Source organism: Dendrobates tinctorius, unplaced genomic scaffold, assembly GCF_039654945.1.
Source record: "Dendrobates tinctorius isolate UK_male_01 unplaced genomic scaffold, ASM3965494v1 ptg000022l, whole genome shotgun sequence".
Classification (NCBI taxonomy): Eukaryota; Metazoa; Chordata; class Amphibia; order Anura; family Dendrobatidae; genus Dendrobates; species Dendrobates tinctorius.
The window spans coordinates 51,067,435-51,089,064 of NW_027361690.1; the positions used below are offsets into that span (position 1 = coordinate 51,067,435).

Genomic DNA, 21,630 nt, shown 5'->3' on the forward strand with positions numbered 1-21,630 from the left:
ATGGGCACAGTCTTAATGGTCCCTCATCTGTTCTTTAAAACAGAGGTGTAATTAACACAGTCCATAGAGTCCATCAAGTCCTCCTCTCCCCTTGCTGAGAACAGTTACTTTTAAAAGCACAGTCCATAGGTACAGAAAGGGTCTTGTGCCCTTTAAAAGTCCAGAGACCCTTAATTCAGCAGGGAAATGTGCATCTGTGCACAAAAAGAAACTGTGAGGGGGAAAACATAAACTCTTTTGGGCATCCTGGTCATTACCTGTATCTCTGGCACACTTTAGAGCCTCCTGTCCTCAGGCATGTACAACAGTTCCTCAGTGGTTCCTTCCTAACTGTGCAACAGGCACAACTGCACTTATATAGCAAAATCCTCTTTAGGTGTTAGCTTCTTCTATTCCTTCCTTGGGAGACTGTGAGACTACCTCCACCTGATTCCTAGAGCCCGTTTCTTAGGTGCATGGGCTGTAAGTGACCCAGCTTTGAGAAGTACTGAAGCCCCCTACATATAAAAATGGGCAACAGCCCTCTGTGTCACCTGCATCACCGCTTGCTCCCACATAGTAGGTGGGGAACCCAGAGAACAGTCCGATTTCTCTGGGATGATAGTAACCCCAAAAAGCCTCATCCTGCTCCCTTCCTTCAAACATCTCATCACACCCAAACCATACATTCGATGTTGCCCCCTTATTTTGAGGAATGTAACCCTGGTTTCAGCTGTCAGCTCTTGCAGCCTTTGAGGCAAGCTTTTCGTGTAATGACTTGTCCCAAATTCTTCTATTGACTCTCATCTCCTCTGCTGGCCGTACATAATGACTTCCCCCCAGGATGGCAACTCTCAGTAGCTTGCAGCTAGAGGACCCACTAGTATATCTCCTGCACTGGTCCTGGATCGCCTCCTTCTCTCTTCCAACTAACCTAGACCCAGCAGTCCGCTCACCAGTTGCTGAATCCTAGGCCACCGTCAACAGTCCACAAAAACCCAAGCGGTGAAGGCAGCAGCCTTGATTCAGGCCTTGGTAGTTCCAGGAAAGCGACCACCTTTGCTGTCGCGCCAGCTGGGTCTGGCTCCAATATTCCTCCAGTAACTCCCTCAGGACTCTCATGGAATTCTGCCATCTTTTGTTGCCTTGTAGCCCACTAAGCATGTTACACTGTATGGATTACTAGTTCAATCCAAAAGGGCTTTTACATTTTTTTAGGTTAATACCGCCATAATGTAACACTAAGCACGTTATACTATATGGGTGACTAATTGAATGCAGAAAAAAAAATTTGGATAGTTTTTGGAGGTTCATACCATTGTAATGTAATGCTAAGCACATTACACTGTATGGATGAGTAATTGAATCCAGAAAAAAATAATGTGTTTTTGCAGTTTTATATACCATGGTAATGTAACACTAACCATGTTAAACAATATGGATGACTAACTGAATCCAGAAAAAAAAATTTGAACTTTTTTTGGAGGTTTATATACCACCGTAATATAACATTAACTATGTTACACTGTATGGATCACTAATTGAATCCAAAAAAAACTAACATGTTTTTGGAGATTAATACCACTGTAACATAACATTAAGCATGTTACACTTTATGGATGACCAATTGAATCCAGAAAAAAAAACTTTGTAGTGTTAAATACCACTGTAATGCAACACTAACCATGTTACACTGTATGAGTGACTACTTGAAACCAGAACCTTTTTTAAAAATTTTTTTGGAGGCTTATTTACCACCACAATGTACGACTAACCATGTTACACTGACTAATTGAATCCAGAAAAAAAATGTAATTTTTTTTGGCGGTTAATACCACCGTAATGTAGCACTAATCACGTTACACTGTATGGATTACTAATTCAATCCAGAAAGATTTTTTAAAGTTTTTTAATACCACCTTAATGTAAAAAACAAATTTGGCAAAGCACAAGATTATCCATTAGAAAGACTGTTAGTTTGATGCTTCAGCATCAGTTCCAGTATGAGCACTAGAGGAATCTGATTAGTTAAACTGTGCACACACAGATCTGGATAACTGCTCTCTCCCTCCAATCAGAACTGTTCCTGAGCTGTGTACTGGCATCAGTGAGACGAGCGTGGCGGTGCCTGTCCTTTTATAACCTCTGATGAGGTAATGCGGCCAGCCAATCACAGTAAAACCACTACCAAGATGGCTACTGAATTACAGTGATTGACAGGCAAGCCCTCCATGCTTATTGGCAGTGTACCAGGCCCAAATATTGGGGGCGGAGATTTGTGCTTCAAATTCGAGCACCAGCCAATGCTCGTTGAGTGTTTAGCTCATCCAAGCACCCAGATACTAAAGTGATATCTGAGTTTCACAACACGTTTCTCATCACTATTGATGAACTTTGCTTGCTTCGAGTGACATATCTAGCTTGATTTGCTCCAAAATTGATTTGTTTGTTCATGCATTCCATGGTATTAATAACATCCTTCTCTGTCATCACATTTCAAACTAGTCCATTCTTCTTCTGTCTGGTTTTTTATTGCCCAGGTTTCTCTCCGCTGGTTAAGACTGCTGTAAATGTGCCAAAAGTCACAAAATTTTGGCGCAATGGCGAGCTGCACAAAAATGTTGTAATATTTCAGTTTTATGATAGAATTCTGGCAAAAACTGTTGTGTTTGTTCTTATTACTCTTTTGACACTTTTTTTAGACTTTTTAAAAAATAAATATTTTTAATCCCACTAACTGCAATGAGCAATGGGTCACTTGTACAGTACAATGCAAAATTTCTGTATGGCAGTCTATTTTCCATGTTAGACCTCATCTAATAGACCCTGGCAGGGCTGTTAGGTTAAGCCGTATTGCAGTGTGTTAAAATAGTGTTTTTTCAGCCCATTATTTCTTAACAATTGACATTAATTTTTAACAGCTAAAAAGTGATTTTGAGGTTGTTCATCTCTGATCAGGTCTAAACAATAGTAATTGATTGTTTGGTTTGTACATTATGGAATATAATCAATGTCTCCTTCAAGATGGAGAGCAGCTACAAACAGTATCCCTTGCACTAGATAACGCAGCAAACCTGTGTATTAACCCCTTCACCCCCAAGGGTGGTTTGCACGTTCATGACCGGGCCAATTTTTACAATTCTGACCACTGTACCTTTATGAGGTCATAACTCTGGAACGCTTCCATGGATCCCGGTGATTCTGACATTGTTTTCTCGTGACATATTGTACTTCATGTTAGTGGTAAAATTTCATTCAAATAACTTGCGTTTATTTGTGAGAAAACGGAAATTTGGCAAAAATTTTGAAAATTTCGCAATTTTCCAACTTTGAATTTTTATGCCCTTAAATCACAGAGATACGGCACACAAAAAACTTGATAACTAACATTTCCCACATGTTTACTTTACATCAGCACAATTTTGGAACCAAAATTTTTTTTTGTTAGGAAGTTATAAGGGTTAAAAGTTGACCAGCGATTTCTCATTTTTACAACACCATTTTATTTTTAGGACCACATCACATTTGAAGCCACTTTGAGGGGTCTATATGATAGAAAATACCCAAAAGTGACACCATTCTAAAAACTGCACCCCTTAAAGTGCTCAAAACCACATTCAAGAAGTTTATTAACCCTTTAGGTGCGTCACAGGAATTTTTTTGAATATTTAAAAAAAAATGAACATCTAACTTTTTTTCATAAAAAAAATACTTCAGGTTCAATTTTTTTTATTTTACCAAGGGTAACAGGAGAAATTGGACTGCAAAAGTTATTGTGCAATTTCTCCTGAGTATGCAGATACCTGATATGTGGGGGGGAACCACTGTTTCAGTGCATGGCAGAGCTCAGAATGGAAGGAGCGCCGTTTGACTTTTTCAATGCAAAATTGGCTGGAATTCAGATTGGACGCCATGTCACGTTTGGTGAGTCCCTGATGTACCTAAACAGTGGAAACCCCCTACAAGTGACCCCATTTTGGAAACTAGACCCCCCAAGGAACTTATCTAGATATGTGGTGAGAACTTTGAACCCACAAGGGCTTTACAGAAGTTTATAATGTACAGCGGTACAATTAAAAAATCATATTTTTTCCACAAAAATGATCTTTTCACCCCAATTTTTATTTTCCCAAGGGTAACAGGACCCTAAAAGTTATTGTGCAATTTGTCCTGTGTACACTGATACCCCACATGTGGGGGTAAACCACTATTTGGGCGCATGGCAGAGCTCGGAAGGGAAGCAGCGCCATTTGACGTTTTTGGCTGGAATTGAGATCGGACACCATGTCGCGTTTGGAAAACCCCTGATGTACCAAAACAGTGGAAACCCCCCACAAATGACACCATTTTGGAAACTAGACCCCCTGAGGAACTTATCTAAATGTGTGGTGAGAACTTTGAACCCCCATGGGCTTCACAGAAGTTTATAACATAAAGCCATACAATTAAAAAATCATATTTTTTCCACAAAAATGATCTTTTCACCCTCAATTCTTATTTTTCCAAGGGTAACAGGACCCTAAAAGTTATTGTGCAATTTGTCCTGAGTACGCTGATACCCCACATGTGGGGGTAAACCACTATTTGGGCGCATGGCAGAGCTCGGAAGGGAAGCAGCGCCATTTGACGTTTTTGGCTGGAATTGAGATCGGACACCATGTCGCGTTTGGAAAACCCCTGATGTACCAAAACAGTGGAAACCCCCCACAAATGACATCATTTTGGAAACTAGACCCCCTAAGGAACTTATCTAGATGTGTGGTGAGAACTTTGAACCCCCATGGGCTTCACAGAAGTTTATAATATAAAGCCATACAATTAAAAAATCATATTTTTTCCACAAAAATGATCTTTTCACCCTCAATTCTTATTTTTCCAAGGGTAACAGGACCCTAAAAGTTACTGGGCAATTTGTCCTGAGTACGCTGATACCCCACATGTGGGTGTAAACCACTATTTGGGCGCATGGCAGAGCTCGGAAGGGAAGCAGCGCCATTTGACGTTTTTGGCTGGAATTGAGATCGGACACCATGTCGCGTTTGGAAAACCCCTGATGTACCAAAACAGTGGAAACCCCCCACAAATGACACCATTTTGGAAACTAGACCCCCTAAGGAACTTATCTAGATGTGTGGTGAGAACTTTGAACCCCCATGGGCTTCACAGAAGTTTATAACATAAAGCCATACAATTAAAAAATCATATTTTTTCCACAAAAATGATCTTTTCACCCTCAATTCTTATTTTTCCAAGGGTAACAGAACCCTAAAAGTTATTGTGCAATTTATCCTGAGTACTCTGATACCCCACATGTGGGGGTAAACCACTATTTGGGCACATGGCAGAGCTCGGAAGGGAAGCAGCGCCATTTGACGTTTTTGGCTGGAATTGAGATCGGACACCATGTCGCGTTTGGAAAACTCCTGATGTACCAAAACAGTGGAAACCCCCCACAAATGACACCATTTTGGAAACTAGACCCCCTAAGGAACTTATCTAGGTGTGTGGTGAGCACTTTGAACCCCCCAGTGCTTCACAGAAGTTTATAATGCCCGGGCGTGAAAATAAAAAATTCGTATTTTTTCCACAAACATGATCTTTTAGTCACCATTTTTTTATTTTCCCAAGGGTACCAGGAGAAATTGGACCCCAAAAGTTGTTGTCCAATTTGTCCTGAGTATGCTGATACCCCATATGTGGGAGAAAACTACTGTATGGACACACGTCGGGGCTCGGAAGGGAAGCAGTGACGTTTTGGAATGCAGACTTTGATGGAATGGTCTGCGGGTGTCATGTGCGTTTGGAGAGCCCCTGATGTACCTAAACTATTGAAACTCCCCACAAGTGACCCCATTTTGGACACTAGACCCCCCACGGAACTTATCTAGATGTGTGGTGAGCACTTTGAACCCCCAAGTGCTTCACAGAAGTTTATAACACTCGGACGTGAAAATAAAAAAATCATTTTTTTCCACAAAAATGATATTTTTGCCCCCAATTTTTTATTTTCCTAAGGGTAACAGGAGAAATTGGACCCCAAAAATTGTTTTGCAATTTGTCCTGAGTAGGCTGATACCCTACATGTGGGGTAAAACACTGTTTGGGCGCATGGCAGAGCTTGGAAGAGAAGGAGCACCATTTGACTTTTTCAACTCAGAATTGGCTGGAATTGAGATCAGACGCCATGTTGCATTTGGAGAGCCCCTGATGTGCCCAAACAGTGGAAACCCCCCAATTATAACTCCAACCCTAACCCCAACACACCCCTAACCCTAATCTGAGCCCTAAACCTAGCCCTAACCCTAGCCCTAACCCTAGCCCTAACCCTAACCCTAGCCCTAACCCTAACCCTAGCCCTAACCCTAGCCCTAACCCTAACCCTAATGGGAAAATGGAGATAAATACTTTTTTTTTAATTTTATTATTTTTCCCAAACTAAGGGGGTGATGATGGGGGGTTTGATTTACTATTTATGGCGGTTTTTATATTTGGCAGCTGTCGCATGCTAAAAGACGCTTTTTATTGTAAAAATAGTTTTTGCATCACCACATATTGAGAGCTATAATTTTTCCGTATTTTGACCCACCGAGTCATGTGAGGTCTTATTTTTTGCGGGACGAGTTGACGTTTTTATTGGTACCATTTTCGGGCACGTGACATTTTTTGATCGCTTTTTATTCCTATTTTTGGGACACAGAATGAACAAAAACCAGCATTTCATGAATTTCTTTTGGGGGGGTGAGTTTACACCATTCCGCGTGCAGTAAAATTGATAAAGCGGTTTTATTCTTCGGGTCAGTACGGTTACAGCGATACCTCATTTATGTCTTTTTTTATGTTTTTGTCGGTTTTATGCAATGAAAACTATTTTATATAAAAAATAATTATTTTTGCATCGCTTTATTCTGCGAGCTATAACTTTTTTATTTTTTCGCTGATGATGCTGTGTGGCGGCTCGTTTTTTGCGGGACAAGATGACGTTTTCAGCGGTACCATGGATATTTATATGCGTCTTTTTGATCGCGGGTTATTACACTTTTTGTTTGGCGGTATGATAATAAATCATTATTTTTTGCTTCGTTTTTTATTTTTATTTTTTAAGGGGTTCGCTAAAGGGGTTAACTAATGGGACAGTTTTATAGGGCGGGTCATTACGGACGTGGCGATACCTAATATGTGTACTTTTATTGTTTTTTTTTTTTATTATTTCCAAAAAATGGATTTATTGTGGGAATATTTTTTTTTTTTTTTCTAATTTATTTGGCGATTTTTTTTAAATTATTTTAACAATTTTTTTAATTTTTTTTTTACTTTATTAAATAGTCCCAGGTGGGACATCACTGTCCTGTGACAGATAGCTCATCTGTCACATCACAGATCACTGTGACAGATCAGCGATCTGACACAGGCACTGCAGAAGGCTTCCTCATGCCTGCGCTTTGCAGGCACTGAGGAAGCCAGCTTCCTCAGGCCCCCGAAGGCCCCCGTCGCCATCTTGGATTCGGGGGCCTGGAGGAAAGGAGTCCCCCGCAGCAGCGCTGCACATTGCGCTGCCGTGGGGGGCTCAGGGAAGCACGGAGGGAGCCCCCTCCCTGCCGATGCTTCCCTTTAACCCCCGGTACACCGCGATCATGTTTGATCGCGGTGTGCAAGGGGTTAACGTGTCAGGTGTCAGCTGTGATAATCAGCTGACACCCGGCCGCGATCAGCGGCGCTCACCACGTGGGTGCCGCTGATCGCGCTAGACGTACTATCCCGTCCATGGGCATAGGGGCCCAGGTCCCATGGATGGGATAGTACGTCTCATGTCAGGAAGGGGTTAAAGAAACATGACTTTGATTTTAGTTGAATATCAAATACTGGGCACACTCATAGATTTTGATGTGAGAAAAATAAATTTTAATACATACAGTAGCCACTAGTAACAAACGTTTCGGTCAGATAAGACCTTCATCAGTGTACTAGGGTAAATGCAAATTCATGTGAAGTCTCACATAAGGTATCACAGTGTTAGAGGGGTGATCACAAGCGGCGCCACACCGCGTCATAGGAAGCACAGCAGCGCAGCTGCTTAATACTGACCACCATAGCGGTCACTGACCACCGATTCCTCTATTGTACTGCCCACTAAGATCACCCCTCTATCACTCTATGTATTAAAATTTATTTTTCTCACATCAAAATCTATGAGTGTGCCCAGTATTTGATATTCATATTCATGGTTTGGGAACCTACTGCTGGCACCCCTCCCCACATTGGCTGTGCTAACATCTATCTGGAATTTGATTTTAGTTGGGCCTGTGTAGATTTCCATCTCCCTTGTTGTGGCAGTACAAGAAAATAGAGCTAAGCAGATGGGCACCCTAAGGCCAACCTATTCTCAAGAGACTGTTCTAACACTACAAGATTGATCAAACTAAATAACAAACTCAGAGAGTATATGAAACTGTTATAAAAAGGACTTAGCCCCTATAAAAATTTTACAAGCAATTTTTTTTTCTTAAATAAGACAATAATTCTTATTTCAGATGTAAATTAGAGATCTTTGTGCACCCTTGGTATGGCCAATGACTTAGTGCACCGTTATATGTACACCTCAGTTTGCATTCCAACCACTGTCTCTGATTCTAATTGACAGCTCTTGCTTTCCCACAGTAAGCATTGCATGATCATTATCCATGATGCACTGACACTGAAGAAGCACAGCGGCGCTCGCATGGTGTCTGTGTGGGCACACACTCAGTGTGGGTGCTGGTGCACTCTCATTCCTGTTTCCAGTCTGCGGTTGCTGCTTACTACACTTCTAGTATTAGTGTAAAAGGTGTCCGTCAGAGAACGGAGTCAGGGATAAAAGCACGTCAACATGAACACCATGTGTGCACCTGCAATGACACTGTGTGAGCATCGCTGAGCTCATCCATAGTCAGAATACCACCTAATGAGATCAGGCAGTGTTTGCTCTTGTCCAATGAGAGGACAATACTCAAAACACAAATTGAGTTGGCATGTAATGGTGTACCGGCCATGCCAAGAGTGTCCCAAAGTTCCATATTGGGATATAAAATAAGTGGTTTTCTGCTGGTATGATTTTTAAAGGGGCTAAGTCCTATTTATAATCATTTAAGTAGTTTAATATATGTTTTGGGAATGACGGACTCCTTTTATTGTATTAACAATTACATTTTTGTTAATATGGCTAACAAAGCAGAATATTTCTTAACAATAATGTATATATTAAAGCAGAGCTATCTACTAATGAGTGTGCAAAAGGTCCAGTCTTTACACAGTAAAACATTCAACGAATTTACAATAAATGTTAGCGCCATAGATAAGAATAAAATAATGGTTTACAGTATTTGTAAAAGTGAATACTTAATGAACTAGTTTAAGTTATAAGATCGTACCGGACTGTCTGATCAGAAAGCCAACCGGCGTCACACTGGTGATATCCATCATCATAAGCAGATTGGAGTTGTTCTGGTGAAGCGATGGTAGCACTGTTCTGAATGCAGGCTTTTTTGGCATTTTCGAAAGCCAAGGTGTATCTGGTAGAGATGGCTCTATAGTGGAAAACGATCCCTAAAGTGAATTGATGAAAAAGTAAAACAATGATGAATTTAAAAAACAAAATCTAAAAGAAAACATCATTTTACAGAATGTGTGGTGATATCCAAATCTATGGTAATTATAAGGATGTCATGTGAAGGACATAAGCTGTAAAAAGTAAGATTTTTCACAAGTCAAAATACATGTCAAAAGTTTTGATTTGTGGATGTCTGGGAGCTCAGACCCTAACTAATTGCTAAAATGAAGTAGCAAAAAGCTCAAGAGAGGGTTGCTTTCCTCCAAAACTGATGACTTTCCATTCAGTCCATCTTTAGTCTTGAAGGAGTTGAAGGAGATAAGTGTTCCGTTTAAGTTTTCTGCTCTTTCATTTTATAGAGTGAAGGAGAGAAGCCTTAAATTTAACTTTTCTGCTCCTTCACTTTCTAGATTGGTGGACCTCCACTAATCAAAACTCCTGACATGTCTCTGTATTATGTTTGTGAAAGTTCAGTCATTCTTTAAAAAGGTACAGTTGTATTGATGACTTCTCCTTATGATTATTATGGTTGCCTACATAGTGCCATTAATTCCACAGCGCTTTACAGATGTCATTATCATGGTCCTCAACATATCTTTGGAGTGTGGGAAGCAACCAGAGAACCCAGAAGAAACCCACACAAACACAGAACCTCCTTGCAGATGTTGTCCTTGTTAGGATTTGTACCAAGAACCTCAGCGCTGCAAAGCAACAGTGCTAACCACGGAGCCACCGTGCTGCCCATGATATGATAGGCTATCAATATCAGATCTATGAGAGTGCTGGGTGTCAGCTTCTAACAGATTTGGCAGCAGCCGGATGTAAATGGGGTGGCAGAGTGGAACACAACTCCTTTGTCACACTGATTAGGGCTCTTTTTAGGGTACTGCAGATCAACTCCTATTAAAATGAAAGGAGCCAATCATGCAGTACTCAAGAGCGGTCACTAACAGGTGTGACCGAGTGGTGGTCTTCTGCTCCATTACACTTTTAAAAATTAAAACATTTATCATTGCTACATCCAGATTTGAGGCTAGAAGGCTAATAACTCACAAAATGGCAACTATATGGTTATTATAAAAAAAAACCTGTTTTATCAGTGTTTATGGTTTATGTTGGAAAATTCATGTTTGTTTAATATTATCATAATTCCATTTTGAGTATAATGTTAGTTTCCTAACAGTTAATATTCTAGAGTTAATTATTCTGACTTTAGCAAGAAAAAGATTACAAATATTGTTAAAGAGGATTTCCTATTGGACACAGAGCTGACAGTCACATAGTTATTAAATACCTGCATGTTCTGCCCGCTGCAAGCTCAAAGGGGTCACCGACTGCATCTGCTGGTGATTCTGCTGTTTCACATGAACAGAGCGGCTCTTCCAGGCTGCTGTATCAATGGAGCATGACTGCCGACGTCATGCTGATGGATTGTCGTCTCCCCGCAGTTAGATATTGGTGAGCTGGTTGTCAATCAGCATGACATCAGCAGTCATGCCCTGTCAACAGAGCAGAGCGGAAGAGAAGAAGCTGATCTGTCGACTTAACCAGCAGAGATCAGCACCAGGTGGAACAGGCAGGTAATTAGCAACTACTTGCCTGTAAGTTCTTAGGTCCATGAGAAAAAAATGAAATAGTCCCAGATAACCCCTTTAAATATTCTAATGATAAGACTTCATATGTTTGGTGAGAAGAAACAGCGAGGACTCTTCACTAGACAAGGTGTGGCCTCTCTCAATACAAGTGTACAGAGCAAGGCTATGGCCGCTAAATGGGCACTGGCTGGGAGTAGGTATACATACATACATACCCTTCAGTCACGGGTCAGAAACCGGTGAATCCCTGCAGCACACAGTGCGTGCGCTAGGGGGATTCACAAGTCTACAGCCACACAGAGTGACCACAGACTTATCAATTTGGTAAATAAAAATAAAAAGGTCCAGAATAGTTGTGAATGACAGTTCAGATGGTAATACATATTTTACCTCTATAAAACAAAGTGTTGTCTGATTGACTGTATCAAATCAAGTTTTGGATGTAAAAAACTAAGTTATAAATCTGGAGAAACTATCCATCACATCAATCTGCAAGTCATTATACATTATAACTAGCTTGCTTACAATTCAGAATGGTAAAGTGAAATGTATTCATCCTCCAGTGACCCCTATGGAGATACAACACTTAAAATTCAAATTTTAAACACGTTTTAAAAACTAGAATATTGTAGCTAAAATATGCTGTGAGTTATATGCATAAAACGTTATACAGCACGTAATAGATTTTAGAGTATGGATTGATTCCCAATCTTCATGTTTGGGGACACAACCACTTAGCCAGTTAAACCACTACTTAAAATAATCCAGTCTACTATACGGCCACCCAATATGTACAGAATACCTGAATGGAATTACTATCTCACAGTGATTTGCTAAGCAGCAATTGAATTGTGGGTTCATCTAGTGAAACTTTGCCCCCTGTGTGCAGGTTTCTGGTTCTTATAAATTTAAGGTTTTTGCTATTTAATCTGAGAATAGCAAAATACAGTAGCAGAGCCCAACTCTAGGGATGTGTTACTTACTACGCTGTGTGTTGTACTCTCATTATAATCAGTGTTTTATCAGCAGGAGATGTTCACTACAGGACTAGGTGTCACATGCAGTCAAGTCAGGCTAAATTGTATAACCCCGCCCCCAGCTTCCTGCACATTGTACACAGGAAGCTGCAAATCAGGTATGTGTGCGGGGTAAAGGTTAAATAGAGATCAGCATTCAAAGCACTGCTTCATCTACAACAGAGAAAACAGGGATTCTATCAAAACTACACTATGTAGGCCAGTTAGTGATACATAGCTGGAATTAGGTTCCCCTAACGTGTGCTGCTTTCAGATTACATAGCAAAAACCTGCTGACAGATTACTTTTAAAGAGGTGTACATTGCGGGTTGTAAAACGTAATATAATTTACCTTTCACATTGACCTGTACTGTGTCTTGGCTATCCTCGATTCCATGCATGACTTCACAACGGTAGGTTCCTGAATCACTGGACAATAGGTTTCCAATTTCCAAACTGACATCAGTAGGGATGAGAGGATAGTTTGGCATTGAAATGCGTTCTTTGTAGGCTTCATTTACACGAACTTGACCATCAGTGGCTACCAATAAAACTGTCTCTCGTCCTTTGTTGTGTCTGCTCCATTTGATTCTGGGTGTTAAGGGAGCCGTTGAGGGGGACACGGTCACATGTTCCAAAGCATTGATGAAATAGCAGGGGATGGTAATTGAGTGTCCTAGCTGATAAGTCAGTGGAGTCTCTGCTGGTATACTTACACTTAATAAGTCAGCATGACCTGGAAATTAATTTAAAAAAATAATAGTATATCTTAGAAGATAGATAATAAACTGCAGCTGTTGACTATAAATCGATGTAGTCAATATAAATTATTATCAATTTAATTTTGAAATTTTTGCTTCTAATTATTCCATTTTAGGTCTGTTACACTGATTGAAAACATCATTAAATCTGTTTGGCAACCATATGGAGTTGAAATTCTACCCCATGCCTACTGTCTGTTTTTACACACAGGACCGAGTCACAACCTCATATCTTCAGCATCTGAGGCTGGATCATTCCTAGCTGGCCAGAAGTTTGATTATGCAATACCAATGTCCACATAAACATCCGGAGATGTCATGGATAATTTGTGTTTTTACATGATTATTTTTAGTTCATACATATTGACACTGTCAAAGGCTATGGCTATGTATAAAGATAATATTAACATGTACTACCAAAATATTGAAAAATACTCACCTGAAACCTCCTCAGATATTGCCGCAGCGATGACACGCAAACACACGAACACTAATAATAAAGTGGTCATAGTTTACCTGTCAAAGAAAATAAACAAATAAAAAGTCAAATTAAAAGTAATACCAGGCAATCTAGATAAAAATAAGCTAATAAAACCAAAATAGCTCTGTTCTGTCATGTGCATAGTGCGTATTCACTGTCAGATACAGACTCTGTCCATGCTTGCATGACTGGTTCCACCAAGACTCTGATTACAATAAGGCCTGATTCACATGTCCGATTTTCATGTAGACTAGCTATGATTTTCATGTATAGCACTCGTACTTGTGATAGTCTGTGGGGCCATTTACATGTCCATAATTTTTCGCGGACTGCGAGGTCCATGGATAATCATGGAGACGTGTCCGATTTTGATCCGGGAGTTGGATCAAAATCAACAATGAGAGTCACTGGGTCTGTGAAAAAATTGAACAGCACTCGAAAAGGTGGAGAATTTTTTTTGTTAAATTTCTCAACACACAAGAAAATCGGACCACACTCTAATCAAACTCTGATCAGCGACTGATCAGAATAATCGATCCGTTTTTCTCATACATTGAAAAGTTGCATGTGTGAATGAGGCTTACGTATGATATTTTGATATAGCTAACCAATATACCGTACAATGGATAACACTTTTAATTTTTGTCTCATTTTGCAATTTTGTAGAGTATAGAGTCTAGAAAATTTTAGACATTTTTCCAGCTCTTGTAAGTGACTCTAAAACAAGAAAAAACATTTAAATACATGTACATTTTACATTTTTTTTTACTAGGGTCCATATCTACTGTTACTATTGCACACAATAATGTGTCCCCCAGTGCCATATGACCGTAACAAGCATCTGCTGACTATACTTTGACATGTTGTCTATAATGACATGTTTATGGATTTCCTCTAACTGCGCACTTTCTCATACATACTATGAATGAAATGTTGTACGTGCTTTAGGGTCATTATGCTAAGTAGCTGTGTGCTGGCTCTGTATCTCAGCAGTTTAGGCTTCCGAATTTCCCTACCTCCCTTAACAGCCCTTAGCTAATGTTATAATAGATCTCATGGGGCTTCATCTCTGTCACCTAATCAAATAGGGTCAGCTCCTTAATTATTAGGTCTCTCTGACAGTCAATCACCGTTAGAGAATCCTTCCGTCTCTTTCGCTTTGCATAGACAAGACTGATTGACTCCGAGCCTGCAGACCAATAACAGCGCTAAAATTCTTACTTGTGCATCCGACTTATGTTTGACAGACCATTCTTTAATAAAATACTAATATTAGTCAGGCGTACCCTTAAGGAGAAACCACAATATTGAAACCTATCTGGAGCGGACTAAAGTAAGGTGTTTAGTTTAGAATATTCTCTCATACTTCACTGGGAAGCACAAGAACATTTGGACTAAATGACACAATACAGTAGAAAAAAGACACATATCCATCAAGTTCAACAGAGAGATGGGAGAGGATAAAGGGAAGGAGTACAGGTACAGCCATAATGCATAAATCAATCTGCCCTAACAGAGCTAATTTTCCCTTCTCATCCAAAGAACTGATTGACTGAATCAACATTTAGAACAAGAATGTAAAACACTTAAAGGGAATCTGTCAGTGGATACATGCTGAGCAACCCACGGGCAGCATAAATCTGGGAGTGTCAGCATGACTTCAAACAGGTATGTTTTTTACTTCAGCTTTTTAGAGAAGACATATGTGGCGCCCCTGAGGGTTCAGTCGCCACAGAGGTACTGCATCCTCCTGAGGTGTGGTGCCCCACCATTCAGGAAGGTTGAGACACCTGACCACACTCCAACACCTGCATCCCACACAACATATTAGTGTAGCAAAGCACCCTTTGGTGGCTCCCTGCTTGGAACACGAAGCGTGCTGGGAGGCGGGTGGAGTTTAGTTTTGCACAAAAGAGCGGGAAGGGTTTAGGATTGAGTCAGTTTGTCACAGGATTCTGACGAGGTCAGTCTGTGAGAGAAGATCCCCTGAGTGGGATGGATGAAGGAAGCGCTGCAGCCGACCTCAGTGACCTGGGTCCGCTGGCACAGGAAAGGAACTTTGATAGAAAGCCTGACTCTCGATAAGAAGGAAAGGATTAGTACGGAACGTGAGGAGAAGAAGAGAACTAAGGATTAGGGTTAGAAGAGAACCCTTCCCAAGTTCTAAGTGCAAGGCCGGGTTCCGGTCCCCGAGGTTGTATGGATACTAATGGTCCTGCAGCAGACACCAGAGGAATAGAAGTTGTCACCACTTTATTCCCACACCAGACTTGGGGGCACAATAGCAACGATAGTGAGCTGGGACTAGGTAGTAAGGAGTCCCCGAAGCAGGCTACAGCTGTCTGCCGTACAAGTAGAGTTGATAGGAACATCTGACCAGAGGAACTCCAGTGTAATTCAGCACTGGGAGTACTTCACTAAAGGCGCTAAGAGGGAGACATTCAGAAAAGGCACATATGTTGGTGGAGTGTTGGAAAGAAGTACTTCATCTTGCCTGGCAGTTGGCTGAGCTCCTGACCTGGAGGACACAGCACGGATGCGGGCTCTTGTGCCACAACAGACTGTGAGTAAAGTTTTGGAACTACATGCCCTGGTGTCCTCCACTTATTCCAGCGTCAACCTGCCTGGCACTACTACCTCCCCTACGCCCGACTCTACACCATCTAAGTGTCACTTCACCTACTTTGCCCTGGGACTACAGCCCTGCCTGTGGAGGACTATAACATCATTGCTGCACCACACCATCTGTCCCAGAGGATCTGTCTGCAGAGTCGGCTTAGCATCTTTATTGCTGAACACCACAGGTGGCGTCACGACTCATTCATTCTAATCATCATAAGCACACTGAACTAACCCCCCCTTTTACAATGGGCGCCCAGGGCCACGGGCCAGGTCCCAGCTGCCGTGACACCTCTCATTGAAGCTCATCGGGCCCGGTACCGAGTACCCCACAGCCCTGGGAGGGCGAACCAACTAGCTCAAAGATCCTTCTCCGGGATCATAGTGAGAGATTGAACTAGTCTGGCGCGGTCCCTTACAGCTTATTCCTACAATGCTTCTGGTGATTGACAGGTGATTGACAGATTGACAGGTCTCTAGGTCTCTCACTATATAAATACAGGGAAGAGATCTGTCATTAAGCGAAAGAAGTGTGAGAAGAAGCTGGCCAGAGTGCTAGACCAGTCAGGTATATACTTATGGCACCTAACTCTACAAACTAGGTTTTCCCAAAAACGCAGGAGTATTGCAGAGACAAACATACCTGGCTGCAATCATGCTTTCCAAAGTTTGGGCAGCATGAATCGACCTACAGGTTTCTTTTACGTATTTAAGGTATTTCATCTAAAAAAAGCTTCAGAGCATTTTTTGAAACCAAGGACAGTTCATGCTGTAATAATATTTCATATTTTTTTTATAGTTCTTCAAGTCTGTGCTTTTTTAATACATGACAATATCCCTCTGGCTTTAGAAGCTGCTGATTGGCATTACTTTTTGTTATTTAGTTTGTGACTTATGAGAACACCAGGATCCATTTTTTCAAGTGACTCTCCTAGTTTTACTTCACCTAGAATACAAGATGTCCATTAGTACATTACTTCTCACATGTAAAACTTTACATTATTCCAAAATAATGGAATCTGCCAAACATTCAATTTGTTCGGTTTGTAGCTTATGAAAAAGTTGCCTTGTAGTTTGTGAACATCTTTTATAGACCACACTGTAATATGTGACTTGGTATCATCAGCAAAATCAGAAACAATAGTGTTAATTTTATATTTTATATAATTAATAGGTTAAATAATAGCAGACCTAGCAGTGAACCTTGTGGTACACCACTTAAAACCGGAGACCATTCAGAGTAACAGGCACTCACCCAACTCTTTGGATACAGTTTTTTAGACAGTTTTCAATCCAGTTACAAGCCTTATTTCTAAGCCTACAGATGTTAATTGTTAGGCGTCGGATTCCTTCAGCTACACAACAGGAATCCAGAGCCTCACATGCTGCTCTACAGCAAGCCGTTCCTGAGGCTAAGTCCCTCTGCCGCTCCACTGAGCATGCTCACGAGGCGATCTCCCATTGTAGGTCGAGAGTCACATGCTCAGGTCCTTCTTCAGATCTGATTGGTCCATCTCAGAGATCAGGAAGGTCCCGGCAGAGCACAGCTATAAAAGGCCCACATGGCCATTCAGCCATGTGCTAGTATGGACTTTACTTGCTAGATGTGTGAATGGTGACGGATGTATGATTCTGGTGACTAACTCATTAAGACTCTCCTCCCTCTGATATTACGCATGTGGATAGGGAATTAGAGTAGCAGCCAGCGCCAGTCAGTGGCAAGCCTTAGGTCACTGTGCACACCGCATCTCTACACTACCGTCCGATTGTGCAATGCCTCATGGCACTATCATCTAGCGGCAGTGTCCTATGCCGCGCTGCAGTTGCAGCTCTCTTTGGCGTCCACAGTGGCGACGCCGCACGCACGGCAGATCTAGACGGACGTAGTTCCTCTGCCTTGGGTCCTGCACCTGTGACCGGATACCGTGTGTGCATTTACCTGAGACCTGTGACGCTAACAGGCTCAGCCTTTTGTGTTTACCTCTGCTGGCATCTCTGTGAGTAAACAGTGATTGCTTTGCGCACCTGGGTGACATTTAACCCGCGTGCGCATTTCCGCCATATTGCCCGTCTGCCATTACTCAGAAGCAGTGATATCACCTTCTGCATGGTGGACCCCGAGCGGCGAACGCACTTTATTATTTATTTTATTTAGTGAGTTCCGCCGTTCCTAACACTATACTAGCTCTAGGGTCTGGCTAGTAATGGCAGATCAGCAGCAACTACTACAGTACATTCAGCAGCTGGAGGGCCGGTTGGCTACTCTTGAGAGTGCTATCTCAGCTGCGAAGTCTACTAAGGCTGCTGTTCAGGCAATCACAGAGGCAGTTTCACGTGTGTCCACGTCCTCCCCTGCGCCGACAATTTCCCGCCTCCCATTGCCCGATAAATTTTCTGGCGCCTCCTGTAGGGGTTTCATGAGCCAGTGCTCTATCCAGCTGGAGTTACTGGCTGCGTGATTTCCCACAGAACGGGCTAATGTGGGGTTTATTATTTCCCTTCATTCGGGCAGGGCGTTGGAGTGGGCCACTATGGGAGCGTGGCGACCCAGAGGTTCGGACCGCTGCTCAGTTATTAACAACTGTCAAGCAGGTCTTCCTGTGACCACGGGTCATGCACGATACCTCTCTTCAGCTATTAGCATTAACTCAGGGATCACTCTCGGTCAGTCAGTATGCCGTACATTTTCGGACACTGGCTTCCGAGCTGGAGTGGTCTGATAGAGCTCTCATCCCTGTGTTTTGGAGAGGTTTAGCAGAGTATGTTAAGGATGCTCTATCTACCAGAGAGGTTCCTGCAAGTCTGGAGGAACTGATTGCCATTTCCACCCGCACTGATCTCCGTTTTTCGGAGCGCGGGTTGGAGGGTGCTCAATCCAAATGGAAGGTTACTCCGGCTCCCAACCTCTTTGAACCTCTGGAGTACCTGAGCCAGAGTGTCCACTTCCAGAGCCCATGGAGGTGTCTCGCGCCAGGCTCGAGTCGCGTCCGGCACTAAGCTCCACTTGCGGTTACAACTGTCAACACTCTGTTCCCCACGATAACAGGGTCCCACAGTGGCCAACATCTGTGCCGCCGGGCAAGACCTTTGTCCCTCCTCGCCTTCGGACGAAGGTTCTCACGTGTGCACACGAGTCCAGGGTGGGTGGTCACTGTGGCTACATGCAGATCACAAAACTCCTGGCAAGGTCTTATTGGTGGCCGCACAGGGCTCGGGACACTAAAAAATATATTCGGGCATGCGCCTAATGTGCTCGGAATACCTACCCTAAACAGAGAGTGAAGATGCCTGCCGATACTCTGCGGCGTTCCACTTCAACTTCGGTTTCTGGTGGTTTTGCAGCTACCGTTGTCTCTCATGTGTCCCTTCTCAAACCTGGAGATTTTGCCGCCTCTGATGCCTTCCACGTGTCCTGGTTTTCTGTGTCACCTGCCGGGACATCAGACTTGCCTTCGGACGAGTCTGAGGCCTATGCCTCTGATGGGTACAAGGTGGTGGATTGGAAGGCTCAGGGGGAGGGGCCCGAGGAAGGGGGTAATGTTAGGCGTCAGATTCCTGCAGCTACACAACAGGAATCCAGAGCCTCACATGCTGCTCTGCAGCAAGCCGTTCCTGAGGCTAAGTCCCTCTGCGGCTCCACTGAGCATGCTCACGAGGCGATCTCCCATTGGAGGTCGGGAGTCACGTGCTCAGGTCCTTCTCCAGATCTGATTGGTCCATCTCAGAGATCTGGAAGGTCCTGGCAGAGCACAGCTATAAAAGGCCCGCATGGCCGTTCGGCCATGTGCTAGTATAGACTTTACTTGCTAGATGTGTGAATGGTGACGGATGTATGATTCTGGTGACTGACTCATTAAGACTCCCCTCCCTCTGATATTACACATGTGGATAGGGAATTAGAGTAGCAGTCAGCACCAGTCAGTGGCAAGCCTTAGGCCACTGTGCACACTGCATCTCTACACTAGCGTCTGATTGTGCTACGCCTCACGGCACTATTGTCTAGCGGCAATGGCCTTGGGTCCTGCACCTGTGACCGGATACCGTGTGTGCATTTACCTGAGACCTGTGACGCTAACAGGCTCAGCCTTTTGTGTTTACCTCTGCTGGCATCTCTGTGAGTAAACAGTGATTGCCTTGCGCACCTGGGTGACGTTTAACCTTCGTGCGCATTTCCGCCATATTGCTCGTCTGCCATTACTCAGCAGCAGTGATATCACCTTCTGCACGGTGGACCCCGAACGGCGAACGCACTTTATTATTTATTTTATTTAGTGCATTCCGCCGTTCCTAACATTAATGCTGTTATTGGTAATATTATTTTCTACCACATACTACTGTACATAGTTCCTTACAAGTCCCTTAAACATTTTCCCATATTGGATATTAAAATGATATACTCACATTTGGAAGTTATCCTGTGTGAGTGGGGTAGTATTCGATCATGTGCACTGTCATTCCTTCTTATGGGTGTGCCAAACACCAGCTGAACCCAGTGCTCAGTTTTTCCAGTGGTCCCATTAAATATGATTGGTGCAGCAGTGTGCAGGATTGACCACTGCTCCATTCACATGGGTATCTGTAAAGCTCAAGCTATTGAGTTCGGTGTCTCCCAGGGGCTGGACCCCCAGTGAAGAGAAGATAACTTCCAAACTTGAGAATACCCCTTTAACTTTACTGGTCTATAATTACCTGGAAAAAGCCTAGAGCTCTTTTTTAAAATGAATGGACACCACAATAACTTTGCACCTCTCGCATGTCACATGTCACTGATCCAGTCATTAGACAGTCTCTAAAACTTATACATAAGAGGACAGCAATAGCTAGTTTTACCTAGTATACAGTAGCCTGAGCTGTATTTACATTTAGCCAAAAGAGTATATTAGTTAATAAATTAAAAAAACTGGGATCGACCACATTAGCCTCTCTCTCTTCATAGTTAATACACAAAGCTGATTTTTTTGTATCCTCAGTCATCAAATCTAGGGGACAGGTGGGTCAATACACAAAAAAGAGAAAATATGTTACAGAATCCTAAAGGCATTGACTATGAAGCCACTCACAGTCAGGGTTTAGTGTGTTTAGAGGAATGGAACTGGACTGACAGCCATGACAGCTGAATGCTCAAGAAGATGACATCAAGGATGAACACCTGGTGAAAATCAAAATGCGTCGCAAGATGAGGAGAAAAGGTGCACTGGTGGGAAGAGGAATGTAACAGTAAAAATCTCTCAGTACTGTTCAAAATAACTCATTTGTGTTTTCTCTAATACTCTTAAGCCCGGCTAGTGGCATGGAAATGTCAGTCTGGGCATGAATATCTCAATCTGGATCAAGCCAAAATCATCTTAAATGAAGATGTGCCTAAAGCTGAGGAGATGTGATATTTTGGGTACATTCTGTTCAAGGTAGGATGAAGAGAGATAGGTATTTGGAAGCACATTACAGGGACAGTCTTTGTGTTGGTGTAGGTGAAGGATAAATTGAGAGGAAATCCAAATAAATAATTATAAGTTCACACAGGCCTCCAGAAACTGAAATCACTGAATGTCGAGGAAAGCTATGAATAAAAAAAAACCCCTGAGAGAATATTCGGCCA

At 42.4% G+C, this 21,630-nt stretch overlaps 1 protein-coding gene across 1 annotated transcript in view; it reads right to left on the minus strand.

Annotated features, from left to right (window-relative positions):
- Positions 1 to 13,443, minus strand: part of ACAN (aggrecan) — an 89,857-nt gene extending 76,414 nt beyond the window's left edge. Inside the window, exons 1-3 of the mRNA XM_073568711.1 lie at positions 13,374 to 13,443; positions 12,526 to 12,909; positions 9,384 to 9,558 (exon numbers count right to left, since the gene is read on the minus strand). Of these exons, the coding sequence (XP_073424812.1) occupies positions 9,384 to 9,558; positions 12,526 to 12,909; positions 13,374 to 13,443 (629 nt within the window). The remainder of the gene's footprint in view (positions 1 to 9,383; positions 9,559 to 12,525; positions 12,910 to 13,373) is intronic.
- Positions 13,444 to 21,630: the final 8,187 nt, after the last annotated feature.